The 18,922-nt window shown below is 41.0% G+C and overlaps 1 protein-coding gene across 3 annotated transcripts; it reads left to right on the top strand.

Annotated features, from left to right (window-relative positions):
- The first annotated feature begins 2,452 nt into the window (after positions 1-2,452).
- LOC115206423 (gamma-sarcoglycan) lies at positions 2,453-15,690 on the top strand. Of its 3 annotated transcripts, none has more exons than XM_029773410.1 (8): positions 2,453-2,920; positions 6,402-6,599; positions 9,701-9,805; positions 10,561-10,648; positions 11,449-11,565; positions 14,073-14,145; positions 14,281-14,414; positions 15,434-15,690. In XM_029773410.1, exons 2-8 carry the CDS (start codon positions 6,405-6,407, stop codon positions 15,535-15,537), a joined length of 816 nt encoding a protein of 271 aa, XP_029629270.1. In that variant the 5' UTR covers positions 2,453-2,920; positions 6,402-6,404; the 3' UTR covers positions 15,538-15,690. The 3 variants fall into 3 exon arrangements, with proteins under 3 accessions (XP_029629270.1, XP_029629269.1, XP_029629268.1); XM_029773409.1 differs by having other exon boundaries at positions 2,458-2,920; positions 6,405-6,599; positions 14,281-14,404; XM_029773408.1 differs by having other exon boundaries at positions 2,458-2,920; positions 14,281-14,404.
- Positions 15,691-18,922: the final 3,232 nt, after the last annotated feature.

Genomic DNA, 18,922 nt, shown 5'->3' with positions numbered 1-18,922 from the left:
TGTCTACTTCAGTGGGGATGTCTCAAGGATCCAATACATTTCTTCTTTTGTCCATGTTGGCGTATACGATGGATGTATGTATCGTGCTGCCACAGCAACTGAAGGGTATGAGTTATTTATTGACAAATGGCATGAACTAAAACAACTGGGCTTAGGGGCTTGAGTTAGGGATGTGTGAGATGCAGGGTAGCCTGCTGATTGATGCTGTAGCTTGTCATTGAGCAGCACTACCTGGCGCAGCAACACGGGGAGCAGGATGCACACTGATAGATTCACAACTTCCTCTGCCACCATGAATTCCTCTGGCATCCCGCCTCGGAGAGTGACTCTTTTTAATATATATTCCTTTTCAGAACTTACTGATTTATATGAATAACTATGTATGCTACGTTGGCCAAATGTTACATTAATATGCACATGTAATTTTATCTCATCAACTCCGGATTAACTTTTTAGTGTGTTCATTATGAAACGATAAACCATCAGATCAGATGGGACTTGTTTTTAGTAGGGTAAAAATTGTCTCCATCAGCTCTGAACTGGAGCAAATAAAATAAATGTGTCAAATTACCAAGACAAGCGTTTAAAGTGGAAATATATTTGAATATACAGTGCATTTGGCAACTTCAGACCCCTTGATCTTTTCCACGGTTACGTTACAGCCTTAAAATTGATTAAATTGTTTTTCCCCCTCAATCTACACACTACCCCATAATGACAAAGCAAATGTATAAAATAAATGATATCACATTTACTTAGGTATTCAGACCCTTTACTCAGTACTTTGTTGAAGCACCTTTGGCAGCGATAACAGCCTTGAGTCTTCTTGGGTATGATGCGACAAGCTTGGCACACCTGTGTTTGAGGAGTTTCTCCCATACTTCTCTGCAGATCCTCTCAAGCTCTGTCAGGTTGGATCGGGTGTGTCGCTGCACAGCTATTTTCAGGTTTCTCCAGAGATGTTCGATCAGGTTCAAGTCCGGGCTCTGGCTAGGCCACTCGATGACATTCAGAGACTTTTCCCAAAACCATTCCTGCGTTGTCTTGGCTGTGTGCTTAGGGTTGTTGTCCTGTTGGAAGGTGAACCTTCACCCCAGTTTGAGGTCCTGGGTGCTCTGTAGCAGTTTTTCATCAAGGATCTCTCTGTACTTTGCTCCGTTCATCTTTCCCTCAATTCTGACTTCTCCCAGTCCCTCCGCTGAAACATTCCCACAGCATGATGCTGCCACCACCATGCTTCCCTGTATGGATGGTGCCAGGTTTCCTCCAGATGTGACGCTTGGCATTCAGGCCAAATAGTTCAATCTTGGTTTCATCAGACCAGAGAATCTTGTTTCTCATGGTCTGAGAGTCCTTTAGGTGCCTTTTTGCAAACTCCAAGCGGGCTGTCATGTGCCTTTTACTGAGCAGTGGCTTCCATCTGGCCACTCTACCATAAAGGCCTGATGAGTGGAGAGCTGTAGAGGTGGTTGTCCTTCTGGAAGGTCCACCCATCTCCACAGAGGAACTCGAGTTCTGTCAGAGTGACCATCGGGTTCTTGGTCACCTCCCTGACCAAGGCCCTTCTCCCCAGATTGCTCAGTTTGCCCGAGCAGCCAGCTCTTGGAAGAGTTTTGGTGGTTCCAAACTTCTTCCATTTAAGGATGATGGAGGTCTCTGTTCTTGGTGACCTTCAATGCTGCAGAAATGTTTTGGTACCCTTCCCAAGATCTATGCCTCGAAACAAACCTCTCTCGGAGCTCTACGGACAATTCCGTTGACCTCATGACTTGATTTTTGCTCTGACATGGACTGTCAACTGTGGGACCTTATATAGACAGGTACGTGCCTTTCCAAATCAAATCCAATTTAGTTTACCACAGGTGGACTCCAATGAAGTTGTAGAAACATCTCAAGGATGATCAATGGGAACTGGATGCACCTGAGCTCAATTTCGAGTCTCATAGCAAAAGGTCTGAATACGTGTAAATAAGGTATTTCTGTTTTACATTTGCAAACATTTCTCAACTCTTTTTGCGTCATATTATTGTGTATTGTGTGTAGTTTTTATTTTTTAGAGTAAGGCTGTAACTAACAAAATTTAGAAAAAGTCAAGGGGTCTGAATACTTTCCGAATGCACTGTATTGCCCAACGTAATGCTTACCAGCAGGTTCCTTCTCGACAATGCAACACCAATAATAAAAGTTAATACGAACACAGTGGAGGCTACTGAGGGGAGGACGGAGCCAATAGAATTACATCAAACACATATAAACCGTGTTTGATACCATTCCACTTATACTGCTCCAGCCATTACCACAACCCTGTCCTCCCCAATGAAGGTGCCAGCCACCTGTGGAACATAATGTAAATGGTGGTAGAATAGAATATGCATTTTAGCATAAGTACCTAATACATGCTGTAATGTAGTCTGCCTGTTTCTTCTGTCACTGACAGCCCTCCATAAGATGAGCTATCAAGAAGACCACCACCAAACTCCCTAGTGAAAGCTATAAGTGAAGCTTCTTAAATTAGACTCAAGCTCATGCTTTTCCAGACACTGGTATTCATGGAAGCTAAGGGCACAAATCAGATTTTAGACAACTGATTTCCCTCCTTGACACTTTTGAAAGGATCCCAGACACCCTTCTGTATCTATGAGCAGTGGCTGCTCAGAGAGGGACATGATTTGAGAGGATAATCAAAAGAAGGGAAGCCCAAGGTTGAGAGAGGTACATTGGATATGCAGGAAGTGGGAGCGCCGTCCGGTAGTAGTTAGTTGGGGGCAGTTCCATGGCTAGATTTATGGCACGCAGTTGTTGAACGCCTGACAGACATCCGAGGCAAGGGCTCCACCGCTGCTATCCCTTTTACTGCTGCTGCTGCTTCAGAGGAGCTCTGTTTGCTACCGGAGAGGAAGCTCTGTCTCAGCACACAAAGGTAGGCAACATGCTCTGCTTTCTTAACTACTGTATGAGTTAGTGCTCTGTGAATATCTGCATCTTTTGAATGCTCTAGTGTTTCAACTCAAGTCTTTACAGTCTAACCTTTGACCTGTCTGCTGGTGACATTGGTGTCCTGTTTTGCTTCTTTGTTTTTATTTTTTATAGAAAGAGGGTATTGAATTTAAATGTAAGTGGATTTATTTTCCGTTTCATGTGCTGGTAATAATTTTACCATACATGGTGAAGAATATTGGAAGACAGAAAAATGTTGTCAGTGTACCTCAGTTATAATTTATGTTAATTTCCCTTGTTACTGTATCATTCTGTTGATTAGTTTTGCTCATGTTATGTCCTGTGGCTCTTTTAAAATGTAGAACCCAATGCTATGCCCAATGTTTAGAAGTGGAAGCATTACAGCAGATGGGAGATATGGACACAGCAGCTTAGACAGACAAAACACTTAGCAGAGAACGGAGAGGGCTTGGCTTTCGATTGCCTTCTTTCTGACAGCTCACATCTGAGCTCCTCTGAGGATTGTTTGTTCCCCGGCAGTCTTTATAAGTGAATTTCCTCCAACTAACAATTTGAGGAAGTAATTTTTAACTCCCTCCCTGGCTTTGGAGTTTCTGCTGGTGCCTGATCAGGTCAAAGTGAGGTGCTAAGAGAAGCCCGGAATCTCAATTAGAGCCAGATCCTAGTGATTTAGACAGGCAGGAAGCAGTATACACAATACTGCTACAGCCCTTTAGCTTCACATGAGTGAAGACAGAACAGGGCAGTAAAAGTAGCATCACTGGTTTGAGGTTAATGGACAAGGGCCCCAAGATAAAAAGCAACGGGAAAAGTTTATGAGGTGAACTCAATACTCTTCATCACAGGAGGACAGTGAAATCTTATGGGACTATTGGGCTTTTGAAATGACTTTTAAAACCCTTTCATGCGATAGGGCCTCAAAGAACTGTTCAACTGCTAGGCTTGTGTTCTGTGAAAGGGACATGACTAGCATTTTGTTTCCTAAAGCACATTAGCTGAGGAGAATTCTTTCCCTGGCAGTCCAGTGGCGAGGTTGTTTTAAGGAATGTTTATTTGGGTTGCTATGATCGGATTGGTCTGTGACTGGGCTGGCACTCTGAAACTGGAGTCTGAAAATCTTCAGTCACCAGGCTGCTCCCCTCTGTTTTAGCAGTAGACCTCATCCTAATGCTTCTCTTTAAATTAACTGGGCAGAGAAAATACATTTTACACCTCAATTAATATTTCAGAGTTATTCAACCTGTATTATTCATTTAGGCACTCCACAGAATATTATTACAGTGTAATTGTTTTAACACATGTATGCACTTTCTTAAATTCCTACTGCCAAGACACTACATGGACATCTCTCATTTATATACTATGAGGTCGTTTTTTAAAGCAAGGGTATAAGCCCTGTGTGCATGTTTTTTTCAGTCAGATGTAGTTGTATTCACTATAAGACAGGTCAAGAGGAAACCAATTTTGGGAACTCTTGAAATCCAATTTGTCATTAGGATTCATCCTGATGACTCAGTCAAATTAATAATACAAATGAGCATTGGTATGAAAAATAGGTATTCCACACAACAATGATTACTTCTACAATTCCCTTGTGGAGGTAATCCTTGGGTTAGGTTTTTTGCTACATTTGTGTTGTAGTGAAATAAGGGCTATTTATCACTGCTGGGCTGTGGAGCCAGTGTGACAGGTCCTGGGGAGAGGTGGATCCTGGTGGGGAGAGATACTCTGTATCCTTTATGCCAACACGCTTGCTGCTTTTGCAAGTTTGCATGTTTATGGTAACAGCAGGAAACAAGCTGTTTGTATACACAATGACTAGGTGTTTGTCATCTTCTCTGAAACATCTCTTCCTAGGGGACGGACCCAAGCAGGGAGCATGTTTACTATTCATCCATTTACCTTTGATATAGACACTAAGATATACCGCTGATTCATTAATCATGCATTTATCTGAAAAGCCTTTGGCAAGTTTTTTGGAATTGGAGGTTACAAATTTGGAGTTTTCTTTCCACAAAAAACATTAACTTTATTGTGTACCAAAATGTTGTCTTAACAACCAAAAATGATGAGTTATAATAATAAAACAAAGAGCTATAATAGTGCCACACATTACCAGGTAACGCCCCCAGCCTCTCCAGATAGGCCTAACCTTATCATTATTGGTTGGGAGCCAGCCAAATTACACTGAGGTGCTGTACTGGCTCATGTCGGGATAGAATTATAGTCCACTATGAAAAGTTGATCTTTAAACATGATGGAAACCATGTTTAATTCTGCAATGAGGCGGAGCATCTGTACATATGTAAATCACCCAAGCTGCTATGTCTCCATTCCTGACTGGCATGAAACAAATCAACTATTTAGTTTTTGTCAACAAGTTGAGATGTTAGTATGAAGTAAACAGCAGATCTTGGGGAAACTTGGATGATACAGAAACTAAGTTGTGTGGAATGGTTTGTTTAAATGTGTGCATTTTGCAGTATTGGTGTCGATCAGTGGAGGCTGGTGAGGGGAGGACGGCTCATAGTAATGGCTGGAATGGAGTAGATGTTCCATTCCAGCCATTACTATGATCCGCCCTCCCCTCACTAGCCTCCACTGGTGCCGACAGAGATTAAATTAATTGAACAGATTCATTCATTTGTATCACCTTTATCGGTCACATTTAACCATTGTGTCTGTGTATTCTTTACACACACTCAAGGAGTGTGAAACATGTTTCTAGGATTCAGTGTGGAGATTATTTGGTGAATGGGGTTGTTTCATTGTCATTGATCGTGAAAGGAATTTTATTTAGCTACTGTCTACAACTCAGTACATTTTCTTCTGGCATTGCCTTGAATGAAAGTATGAATGTTGACTAATACATTTAATGTGACACCAGCCCTGGCTCCATTCCTGTAGGGCAAAAAAACTCTGGCTATGTACTCAGCTGTCACAGCCTATATTCTCAGCGCATCCTTGTGAAATATATTACTCATGTTGTCTCTGCTCTTATATGACATGAATATGAAGAAGCAGCAATGCCTTTGCCATTTAGATCTCTGGTATTGTTGATGTGTATATAAGCATGCATTCCGACAGAACCCAAGAATCACGTTCTGTTCAGTTCTATTTCGCCTGGACTTAAAACGAAAACCAGTGGAATGAGGAGGAGTTTTCGCTCTCTTGCTGTTAGCCATCATTAATACATGTTGGAAATATACTCAAGTTTTTCATCAGTGTTCTGGCCAGATATCCAGGTGTTTAGAATAATAAGAACAGGTTTTGTACTGTACATGGTTGCTAATGCTATGAGGCAATTTCCATAAGATGTAGCATGATGATGATGATGATGATGATATTTATAAAGAGCTGCCACTTCAGGGTGATGTATAGTCGATGTCAAACATGTCCATTGATTTTAACTACCTCTTTTCATGTCCCTGTGTTTTCCCCAGCAGATGGTGAGGGAGCAGTATGTCACCACCACCCAGGACAGCAGTGTCCCTGCCCCGGTCCCTGGCTCTGTCTATAAGATCGGGATCTACGGTTGGAGGAAGCGCTGCCTCTACCTGTTTGTCCTGCTGCTCATCATCATCCTCACCGTGAACTTTGCCCTCACCATATGGATCCTCCGGGTCATGTGGTTTAACACAGTACGTGGGGTCACTTAGCTCTAATTCATTAAGAACACATGCTGCCTGACCTTTACAGTACAACCTTTATAACCTTTACACATAGACTGTTTGGCGCTTGTATGGACAAAACACCATATAATCTTTCCTGCATCAATGAAAATGTGAGATGTTTGTTAATGAGACATTGTCTACATTCTGATTGTGCCCACATTTTTTAGACAGGTGTAGACAATCAAAAGACACATTGTGATCAGATCATCCTGCCCACCTTCTTAGGTAGTCAGAGACGCATTGTGTCTGGATATCTTACAAGTGTAGACAGATCTGGACAGAAACCATTTAAATCATCATTATTCTGCCTTAAAAAATACTTGACAGGTGGCACCATTAACTGATTACTTCTGTGTCTTACAATAAATTAATATTATTTTAAAAGAATAGCTGTGAAACAATTTGCATAAAGGAAGAGACCAGTTAATCTGGTCGCAATGCAGACAGACACAGTTTATTATTTTTGTTTTGATTTATTTCACCTTTATTTAACCAGGTAAGCCAGTTGAGAACAAGTTCTCATTTACAACTGCGATTTGGCCAAGATAAAGCAAAGCAGTGTGACACAAACAACACAGAGTTACACATGGGATAAACAAACTTAGTCAACAACACAATTGAAAAGTCTATATACAGTGTGTGCAAATGTAGTAAGATTAGGGAGGTAAGGCAATAAATAGGCCATAGTAGAGAAATAAATCAAATTTAGCAATTAAACACTGGAGTGATGGATGTGCAGAAGATGAATCTACAAGTAGAGATACTGGGGTGCAAAGGAGCAAAAAATAAATATTATGGGGATGAGGTAGTTGGGTGGGCTATTCACAGATGGGCTATGTATAGGTTCAATGATCGGTAAGTTGCTCTGACAGCTGATGCTTAAAGTTAGTGAAGGAGATGTAAGACTCCAGCTTCAGTGATTTTTGCAATTCTTTCCAGTTATTGGCAGCAGAGAGGTGGCCAAAGGAGGAATTGGATTTGGGGGTGACCAGTGAGATATACCTGCTGGAGCACATGCTACTTGTGGGTGCTGCTATGGTGACCAGTGAGCTGAGATAAGGTGGAGCTTTACCTAGCAGAGACTTGTAGATGACCTGGAGCCAGTGGCTTTGGCGACGAGTATGAAGCAATGGCCAGCCAACGAGAGCATACAGGTCGCAGTGGTGGGTAATATATTGGGCTTTGGTGACAAAACGGATGGCACTGTGATAAACTGCATCCAATTTGTTGAGTAGAGTATTGGAGGCTATTTTATAGATGACATCGCCAAAGTCGAGGATCGGTAGGATGGTCAGTTTTACGAGGGTATGTTTGGCTGCATGAGTGAAGGATGCTTTGTTACGAAACAGAAAGCCGATTCTAGATTTAATTTTGGATAGGAGATGCTTAATGTGAGTCTGGAAGGAGAGTTTACAGTCTAGTCAGACACCTAGGTATTTGTAGTTGTCCACATATTCTAAGTCAGAACTGTCCAGAGTAGTGATGCTGGACGGGCGGGCAGGTGCGGGCAGTGATCGGTTGAAGAGCATGCACTTAGATTTACTTGCATTTAAGAGCAGTTGGAGGCCACGGAAGGATAGTTGTATGGCATTGAAGCTCATCTGGAGGTTAGTTGACAGTGTCCAAAGAAGGGCCAGAAGTATACAGAATGGTGTTGTCTGCTTAGAGGTGGATCAGAGAATCACCAGCAGTGATAGCGACATCATTGATGTATACAGAGAAGAGAGTCGGCCCGAGAATTGAACCCTGTGGCACCCCCATGGAGACCGCAAGAGGTCCGGACAACAGGCCCTCCGATTTGACACACTGAACTCTATCAGAGAAGTAGTTGTTGAACCAGGTGAGGCAATCATTTGAGAAACCAAGGCTGTTGAGTCTGCCAATAAGAATGTGGTGATTGACATAGTCGAAAGCCTTGGCCAGGTCGATGAAGACGGCTCCACAGTATTGTATTTTATCAATGCCGGTTATGATATCATTTAGGACCTTGAGCGTGGCTGAGGTGCACCCATGACCAGCTCGGAAACCAGATTGCGTAGCGGAGAAGGTACGGTGGGATCCAAAATGGTCGGTGATCTGTTTGTTGCCTTGGCTTTCGAAGACTTTAGAAAGGCAGGGTAGGATAGATATGTCTGTCACAGTTTGGGTCTAGAGTGTCTCCTCCTTTGAAGAGGGGGATGACCGCGGCAGCTTTCCAATCTTTCGGGAACTCAGACGATACGAAAGAGAGGTTGAACAGGCTATTAATAGGGGTTGCAACAATTGCGGCGGATCATTTGGGTGAAGGAGAAATGGGGAGACTTGGGCAAGTTTCTGTGGGGGGTGCAGAGCTGTTGACCAGGGTAGGGGTAGCCAGGTGGTAAGCATGGCCAGCCAGTAGACGGATAACAGACACATTTTAATTCCATGTGTAGACACATTTCTGGAAATGTGGGCATAATCAGAAAGTAGACAAGATCAGAACAAAGCACTCATGTTAGCACCAGGTATAAAGGGGGCTTTGGAGTAACTGAAACAACACAACACACCCTGGGAATATAGTGACTGCATTGGCAGAGCAACACATCTCTGCTGCTTTAGTTTGAGTTTAGCCTCAGTCCTGTAGGGTATAGACACATGTCTCTTATCCTTGGCATCCAATGGCTGCCTGATGGGATGAATCAAATTCAATATTTCCCCTCTAGCCGGGTAAGCTTAATTTTATACACGTTTCGTGATTTCTCCGTCCTTTTGGAATATAGCCTGAGAGAAGTAGTTATTAGATGGAATTGAAATCAGATTCTGCTTTTGTTTCACATTATTGAATCATTATCAAAGTCACTATTGCCTGGGGTGCTATGAATCATATATTTACTACAGTATGGTTAACTCCCAACACTAAACCCAGCAGAGACTGTCACCTAAAATAGATTCACTCACCACCCAGAATTAAAAACAACACATGGTGTCACAATAATCCTTGGGGACACTATGGTCATGGTTAGTGAGTTCATTTGTTGTATTGTACCCTGTGCAATGTATTTTCTCTGATGTATTGCTGAGTTCATTCTTTCTGCTTGTCATTTGAGGAAGGGATGGGACATCTAAAAGTAACAGCGGAGGGAGTGAGGCTTGAGGACGGGAAGTCAGAGTTCCTCTTTCCTCTCTATGCCCAAGAGATCCACTCCAGAGAGGTAAGCAAACAGGCTCCCACACTCCTCTTCCTTCTTCTGTTCATTCCTCTCCTGATCCTCCTCCTCAAACACCCACACCCAGTCCAATAGGTTTGTGTGGAATAAAGTGGTCAAGCTCTGACTCACTGTCAGGAAACCATAGAGATCAAAGTTGTTTGTTTGTTGAGCGGGTCCTGTTAAGAACGCTGGGCAATTACATCAAAACAACTTTTCTGAGGCATAGTCATTAAATTCTGTGTATTTTTATATCACTCTCTTGCGTAGTTGGGAAATGTGTCTTACTCAATGAGCTTTGGCAGTCCCTGTGGATGCACAGTGCAGCGAGTTCCTTATTAATATTTGTGGTGGAAAACAGTTGGTGTGCAATCCAACAGCAGATGGTAACACTTTGCAGCAGTTGTTTACATGTTATGGTTTTTCCTCACTATCTTTATGAGCTTCATTAAAAAGGAAATGTATTCACCATTTATGGACCGACACATTCCTCAATGAAGTCTACAGTTTCTAACGAGATTCAGTGTTCATTATACACAACCTGATTTTCACGACCCGCCCAAAAAGGTTACATCTCTTTAGCCCATTGTAACTAAATAGTGTTTTCTGGAAGGTAAGAGGGATGACAAGGTACTTGAACCTCTGAGCAGAACGATACATTTTGTAGCGTTCAAAATGTTCAATTACAGTCCTGTCTAGTGATATCTGATAATGACGTGCACAGGATGCTCACTGATGACCGAAGAGTTATTTTTTTCCAGGACTCCTCTCTCCTGGTGCACTCATCTGAAAACGTCACTCTCAATGCCCGCAATGAAAATAATGATGTCACAGGAAGTCTCTCCATAGGTAAGAGGACAGAAAACACACACACCTACACACATTAAGCATGCTGGCAATGTTCATATATTGCACTATTCAACTGATATGTGGAGAATTCAGCAATGTCATTAATGGACTTGTCCTGCAGCTCTACTGTATGTAATACAACGTTAGCAATGACAAAAACGCATATCCCCTTTCATATTCCATCAGATTGCCATTAAAACCCCATTTAATCAAAAACACAGCTTTCTATCATCAGTACCAGAATGGCCTATCTGTTACACCAAGGCCCTCAGGCCTACAGAGACTATCATTTGCGCACCTTTTATGGCTGGCCAGAGGGGTTAGTTGACGAGTGTACCATAATTAGAGGGGTAACAAACGACTTAACTAATTACATTGTTTCACGAGGCTGTTATGTCTTTTTGGTTGTTATGCCATAAAAGGAATTGACCCATCTGTGACTCTCTGTGAAGGAAGTTTAAGACCGTTGAAGACCAGTTATTTGGTCTATTCCCCCTCAGACGTAAGTAGTTTGGAAAGAACATCTTGTTCTGTTCTTCTATAGAAGATGGTATTGAAGTGTTTTAAATATCTCACTGCCCAGAGGCAGTTGTACAGTAGGTATACCTGCAACCTTTGTTTTTTTTCCTATGAGAGAGAGGTGACAAAGTGGAAAAATTCATTCAAATGTTAAAGCTGCATGCATAATTTACATGTTTTAGTGATACAGCATATAATATCTCTATTTTAAGCCTGTGTCTCCCATTCCCACAGCTTTGACTGCGTCTGGTCTCTAATAATTCTCCCTGGTGTCATTTCAGGGCCAGATGTGGCCCAGGGAAATGCACCGAATTTTGTCATCAGCTCCAACATCAAGACGCTGTTTTCTGCAGATGACAAAGAGGTGGTTGTTGGAACAGACAAACTCCGTGTTACAGGTACAATCATGTCTGCAGTGTCAGTGTCACACCACTTAGCCCATACATGTGTATACAGCATTCCAGATAGGACCTACGAACATGGTTTTCATTCATTTTCTTGTCATTTAAAGGAATGAGAGCAATGTACTGAATCACTCCAATATTTTTCTTGCATACCATGTCAAATAAAAAGTCATGACTTTGATAATTACTGGACTGGAGCAGTTTGACTTTTTCAGCTGTCCTTGAAAAGGTATTGAAAGTCAGAAGCTCATTCATCTAAAATTACAGGAAAGGTGACAGAAACACTGCTTTTTAATCGAAGTTGATTTATAATAAAGTATCTTTCTAATATAACGTAAATTGAAGCTAACTAATGCTACATGCTCAAGTTGCCTATTTTCCTTAAATATCTTTGTTGTGTCCAGTTTTAGAATTGGTGGGAATTGGTGGGAGGTGTGGAGTAATTAGTTGTTGTCGTGTCTTTGGCTATGCTGGATTAAGTGATATGACATGCTAATTTATAAAATGATTTCTCTGTAATTAATATTACCTGATTAAGCTAATCATGTAAATGTAATTAACTAGAAAGTCGGGGCACCACAGAAGAACGTTTATAGAGCCGTTATCTTCCGAATAAACTCTTAAAATACTTAGTAATATTTTACATCGATAGCAGTCAATATTAACCCTTATCTTATTTTCAGTCTCATAATGAAAGTTGTAAATTCTTGGTTATCTTCACGAACCCTGGCTAACAAGTTGAATCAGCAATACAAAATTGGGTTTAATTATTTATTTACTAAATACCTAACTAATCACACAGAATTACAAATACACAGAATACAAATGATGTCATACAGAAAACGTCCCGGTGGACGGAGCCTGTATCATGGCTGGTTACACAAAGGAAAGGGGGTTGGGCTTGAATGAAAGAGCGGGAAGATTTAGGAACACAGAAACAGCAGCTATGCTATCGTAAATACATTATCTTATGCATTCTAAATTACCGCCCATTTGGAAAAGGAAAATGCAATAAATATTTACTCTGAGCTGCGCTTCGGTAGATTGGTCGTAGATGCTGGCCGGGTTGGCCAACAGATCTTCCTGTAGTGGAAGAATGTCAATGGTGGTAAATTAGATACGTGGTGGTATCTTCGTCTGGTTGTTAGACTGGATCCGTCGTCCGTCCTTTCCTAGCCCACGTTAGCAGCGGCTAACTCAACGGCTAGGAAGTATCACTTCTGTAGTGAATAAGCTCAAAGTTCATACCAGTTCATACCATAGCTCACGCCGAGGTTGGCTTAGTTCTCATGTGTCCTTCTAACGTAGAGGCTGCAGACCTCCCGTACTGGAACTGGTGAATGTCTTTTCGTCAAAGGCTTATATAGTGGAGAGGGGGGAAGGAGGTGTTTCATCGTTTATAACCCCTGTCTCTTCACAGGGTTGGACCACTGATCGAGCAGGGCACTTTCCTTATGAAAACCCAATTCTCTCATTTGGAAGCTAAAATTACATTTAATCTCCTAACAAACAATTTCAATATCAAACATTTCAATTGCATAACAATTCCATGTGACTCTGATAACTAGAGGGTGTATACTTTCTCAGGTACAGTTTATGTCGTCCTGTCATCAATCATAATGTCCCAGATAACAACGAACCTGACATACATACTCATTACGTTATCAAGCATATTTCCAACTGGTTTTATTATGTAAATATGGTTCCTTTCCCCATTTGTTTGATGTTCCCAGACTCTCTATATTTAACAGGACAGCAGTCCTTCAGTAGGGTCAGTAAGAGAGGGGAAGGGAGAAAGGTATTTATGGGGGGGGTCATAAACCTTACCCACAGGCCAACGTCATGACATTGTTGATAGCTTCATTATATCTCAGTCATCTGGACCCTGACTGACCACTGAACGGTGACATTCATTTCACTTTAGCAAGACACTGATTGTCTATAATGCAACAGCAGAAATACAGAGCAGAAGTTAATACGACCTTCGCCAGAAAACCATGCACAGACAGAACAAAGCTGAAGTTGTATATACTGTTGCAATAGCACTCTAAGACCTAGTGAGGCTCTATAGTGTGATGTAAAGTGAGCAGCTTTGCATGCTATGGTAACATACGATTGGCAAAGGCTGATGGTAATAAATATGTAATTAGCTAGGCAAGGGAGCTGTCACCCACAGTGATTAAAGCACTGCAAACATATTCTCTCTCCTTCAATCCAGGGGGTTGGAGGTGACTGAGCCAGTGCACATGTCATCCTCTCGCTAACACCAGATGATAAGCACCTAGGGAAACAATTGACAGCCAAAAACTGTAGAACCACTCACACTACATAGTAGAATTAACTAGAACACTATTTAATGACTAAGTCGCTTTGGAAAAAAGTGTCTGCTAAATGGCATTTATTATTATTATATATGATATTATATTACAATATGTAACATGTATCTCCAATGATGTTTCATTGTAATTACCTATCAATTTACTGTGTTTGTTTTTATTTAGGTCCAGAAGGTGCCCTGTTTGAACACTCTGTAGAGACGCCCCTGCTCAAAGCTGAGCCCTTCAAAGACTTGAGGTAGATGTTGGATCTAATAATCACTGACCTCTTGGAAGAGGCCGATATGAACTCTTAATTCCATGCAATTTGTTGATTCTTTCATCACAGTCACACGTGGAACTGATCAAACGGATGTTCTCCTGTGTGTTCCAGGCTGGAGTCTCCAACCCGCTCTCTCAGCATGGATGCACCGAAGGGAGTCTTTGTCAAAGCACTGGCTGGGAACATCGAGGCGGCATCTAACATGGATGTTCTATTGCACTCCAGTGAAGGAGTGGTGAGGCAATGTGTGATTTACTTGCTATTGACTGACAGTACTGTACTTACATTTTACACTACATGTGGCAGAGACATGTACATTTACTCACTGGCCTTGATAATTATAAATAGCAGTGATGCTGTCCCCTAGTGGCATGTAAATGTATTTCAGCAGTGTTGTGTAAATGTTTGTGCTTCTGCAGTGGCATGTAAATGTTTGAGTTTCTGCAGTGGCGTGTAAATGTTTGTTTCAGCAGTGGCGTGTAAATGTATGTTTCTGCAGTGGCGTGTAAATGTTTGTGTTTCAGCAGTGGCGTGTAAATGTATGTTTCTGCAGTGGCGTGTAAATGTTTGTGTTTCAGCAGTGGCGTGTAAATGTATGTTTCTGCAGTGGCGTGTAAATGTTTGTGTTTCAGCAGTGGCATGTAAATGTAAGTTTCTGCAGTGGCGTGTAAATGTTTGTGTTTCAGCAGTGGTGTGTAAATGTTTGTGTTTCTGCAGTGGTGTGTAAATGTTTGTGTTTCAGCAGTGGTGTGTAAATGTTTGTGTTTCAGCAGTGGCGTGTAAATGTTTGTGTTTCAGCAGTGGTGTGTAAATGTTTGTGTTTCAGCAGTGGTGTGTAAATGTTTGTGTTTCAGCAGTGGTGTGTAAATGTTTGTGTTTCAGCAGTGGAGTGTAAATGTTTGTGTTTCAGCAGTGGTGTGTAAATGTTTGTGTTTCAGCAGTGGCGTGTAAATGTTTGTGTTTCTGCAGGGGCGTGTAAATGTTTGTGTTTCAGCAGTGGCGTGTAAATGTTTGTGTTTCAGCAGTGGCGTGTAAATGTTTGTGTTTCAGCAGTGGCGTGTAAATGTTTGTGTTTCTGCAGGGGCGTGTAAATGTTTGTGTTTCAGCAGTGGCGTGTAAATGTTTGTGTTTCAGCAGTGGCGTGTAAATGTTTGTGTTTCTGCAGTGGTGTGTAAATGTTTGTGTTTCAGCAGTGGTGTGTAAATGTTTGTGTTTCAGCAGGGGTGTGTTCTGCGTCTGACCCCGCTCTTTGTTTTCTGTGTAGGTGATTCTGGATGCCGAGACGGTGCGTCTGCCGAGTCTCCCCCTGGGACATGGAGGGATGTCTGGAAACGCTCAGGGACTCTACGAAGTGTGTGTCTGTCCTAGCGGGAAGCTGTTCCTGTCCAAGGCCGGGGTCACCTCCATGTGCAGCGAAAGCCAAGAGTGCTAGCGAGTGTCTTTGCCATCAGATTATACCATAGTGAATGAAAATGCCTTTAAATTGGGTACTCTGAAACACTTTCATATAAAGCAAAAAAACAATCACAACTTTTTAATTCTGAACAAAACTGCCAGTTGAACTGTAGACATATCCTACTAAGTAATTTATCTATGGTGCATTTTATTGACGGAAGTTACATTTGAGACTATTTTACTATGTAACTGAAACAGTGACATGACAACTTTATACCACATTAATAAGTGGCTTACTCCTGCAGTATAGTTGTTGATACCATCTTATGTTTACGCTGAGTTGAGATTATTGTTTATTTTAGAATTACGGTATTATGGCTGGGCAATGAGGAGCTGGTTAACAGATTACATCCTATGCAATATGTTTTTTTGTGGTGCACTAATATAGGACTTCATGTGGGCCCGGTTTCCTGGATACAGATGAAGCTTAGTCCACAATGGAGAATCCCCCAATGAAAGTGATTTTTAGTGTAGGCTTAATCTGGGTCCGGGAAACCGGCCCGTAGTGTATTAATGTTGGGCAAATGGAGAGAAAAGGATGATCTGATCTAGTCTGTAGATACACTGAGTATACCAAACATTAGGAACACCTTCCTAATATTGAGAACAGCCTCATGGTGTCAAGTGTTCCACAGGGATGCTGGCCCATGTTGACTCCAATGTTTCCCACAGTTGTGTCAAGATGCCTGGATGTCCTTTGGGTGGGTCATTCTTGATACACATGGGAAACTGTTAAGCATGAAAAACCCAGCATCATTGCAGTACACCTGGCACCTACTACCATACTCCGTTCAAAGGCACTTAAATCTTGTGTCTTGCCCATTCACCTTCTGAATGGCACACACACACAAACCGTCTCACTTGTCCCGAGGCTTAAAAATTCTTATTTAACATGTTTCCTCCTCTTCATCTACACTAATTGAGGTGGATTTAGCAAGTGACATCAGTAAGGGATCATAGCTGTCACCTGGTCAGTCTGTCATGGAAAGAGCAGGTGTTCTTAATATTTTGTATACAAATACAACCTAGTTATGGTCTAAGAAAGATAATATAAAATAGAGGTACAGTTGAGTGTGTTTGTGTTACACATTCATTATGCAACGTTAAGCAATCCGATACATCTGTTTCTAGAGATTTTAAAAAGGGACTGTGTTTTCCCAAGTACTTCATTTCATCTCCCAGTTCACCAGCAGCTACTGTGTTTCTGTTGTTGTTTCATTTATGCATTTGTGTGAACATTTTTTATTTTTGTTTTTTTAGGTGTGATGTATGGCCATATATCACAAACCCCCAAGGTACCTTATTGCTATTATAAACTGGTTAACAACAATTATAAACTGGTTAGCACAAAATGGTTTGTCATACCCGTGGTATAAGGTCTAATATACCACGGCTGTCAGCCAATCAGCATTCTGGGCTTGAATCACCCAGTTTAGATTAGTCAGTCAAACTAATCAGTATACTGTAAGTAATAACTTTGCAAAAATAGGAAATTAAATGAATAGTGTGACATTTTGGCAACTAAACCCCTTGTTCTACTTACCCAGAGTCAGATGAACTCATTTGTATGTCTCTGCGTGCAGTTTGAAGGAAATTGAAGGTACTTTCTGGAGCCATTGCTAACTAGTGCCGTGACTGGAAGTGTACAGGAACAGATAGCATGCATTTTCATTACACTCAAATTTGCTATATTTTCTTTCTCAGTACATGGTTGTGTTTCTATCTCCTTCCTTGGTGTAGGCCACGTGGGTAGCCTAGTGGTTAGAGCGTTGGACTAGTAACCAAAAGGTTGCAAGTTCAAATCCCTGAGCTGACAAGGTGCAAATCGTTCTGTCATTCTGCCCCCGAACAGGCAGTTAACCCACTGTTCCTAGGCCTTCATTGAAAATAAGAATTTGTTCTTAACTGACTTGCCTAGTAAAATAAAGATAACATATTAAATATGCTATGATGTCGCAATACTGTAACCTACCCAACTGTCACATACTGTCAAGGTTACAAGTCTATTTACTTTTGCGCATGCTTGGCTGTTGAATTAGCAATTGATAAATGGTAGCCTACAATTTGTTGTGGCGGGAATAATTTAAACCAGTTATGTCAGAAAAGGAGACACGTCCTGCAATGTCTATATCATAATAGGCCTATATAATAAAAGTAAAATAAACACAGATGACATGCTGCTATGCAATCTCTTTACCAATGGCAAATGCATCTGTTTTATCATTAGGCCTACGTTGTGTTTTTATTAGCCTACCATCATTATAAATCCCATGCATCAAACACCTCCCATTTTCCCCAAACGAGCAATAAGCCTATTTGTTGCAATGCAGTTGATCAACCTTCTAAAAGTATGGTTTGAGATAGGCACTTTCCTGTCATGTTCACAATTGATAAATACCAATCTTTGCAGGAAAACTAGTGCTCGCAAGGTTTAGAGTATTTTTTGTGCATATGCCCCTGTAGCCTATGTGTTCTATTTTAGGGAATATTTATTGTACATTTTGATTTTAGAAAAAATGGCAGCTTCTTAGTTATCTTGTCACGACCTTGACTGTAATATAGATTGTAATGCGTTACTGCTCACCCATGTTGTATACGTGTTCGCTTGTTGTCCTTATACAGTAAATATTCTAGAATTGTCAGTGAAGTTGATGTTTTGATAAATTGTGGAACATGTTTGCCAGGTTTTGTATGTTTGAATAAAACATTTGTGCTATTCTTGTAAAAAAGCTCCTGTCTTTAACAGAATAACATGTATATATCATTGTTTGAAATGATGTATCTGAAAATACATTTTCCATGAACATTATAAATACCAGGGGGAAAAAAGGATGATCAATCTCTTTATTTTAAAAGTTCCATGATCATCTTCCTTGCGACAATAAATATATTTAAAGCTTTTCTACAATGATGTCCAATGTGTATTACTTTCTTTACATAATGTATAGCACTGATGCACTCCAGTGGAGCACTTCTGCAACAGTAGCACATCATAAAAATATCCCCCAGCCATGGCTCAAAGAGACAAAATAGTCAAACATGCAGTATTTCCTGGTCCATAGACAATCCCATGCTACTGCCTATAGTCACAGAATGCATGCCCATACATTGGGATACTTGTTACTACTCCAGTGTTTCTGTACTTAATTCCTGTAGCCGTTATAACAAATCCATTAGTTACACCATTACAGTTCAAAAAAAAAAATATATATATATAAAAAAATAATAATAATAATAATATATATATATATATATATATATGCCAGCAACTGTACCTTTAATTCTTTAATAGATTATC

The sequence above is a fragment of the Salmo trutta genome, chromosome 13 (genome assembly GCF_901001165.1).
Source record: "Salmo trutta chromosome 13, fSalTru1.1, whole genome shotgun sequence".
In the NCBI taxonomy this organism is placed as follows: Eukaryota; Metazoa; Chordata; class Actinopteri; order Salmoniformes; family Salmonidae; genus Salmo; species Salmo trutta.
Note: the sequence above shows the minus strand (reverse complement) of the source record. Positions and strands in the feature narration are given on the sequence as shown.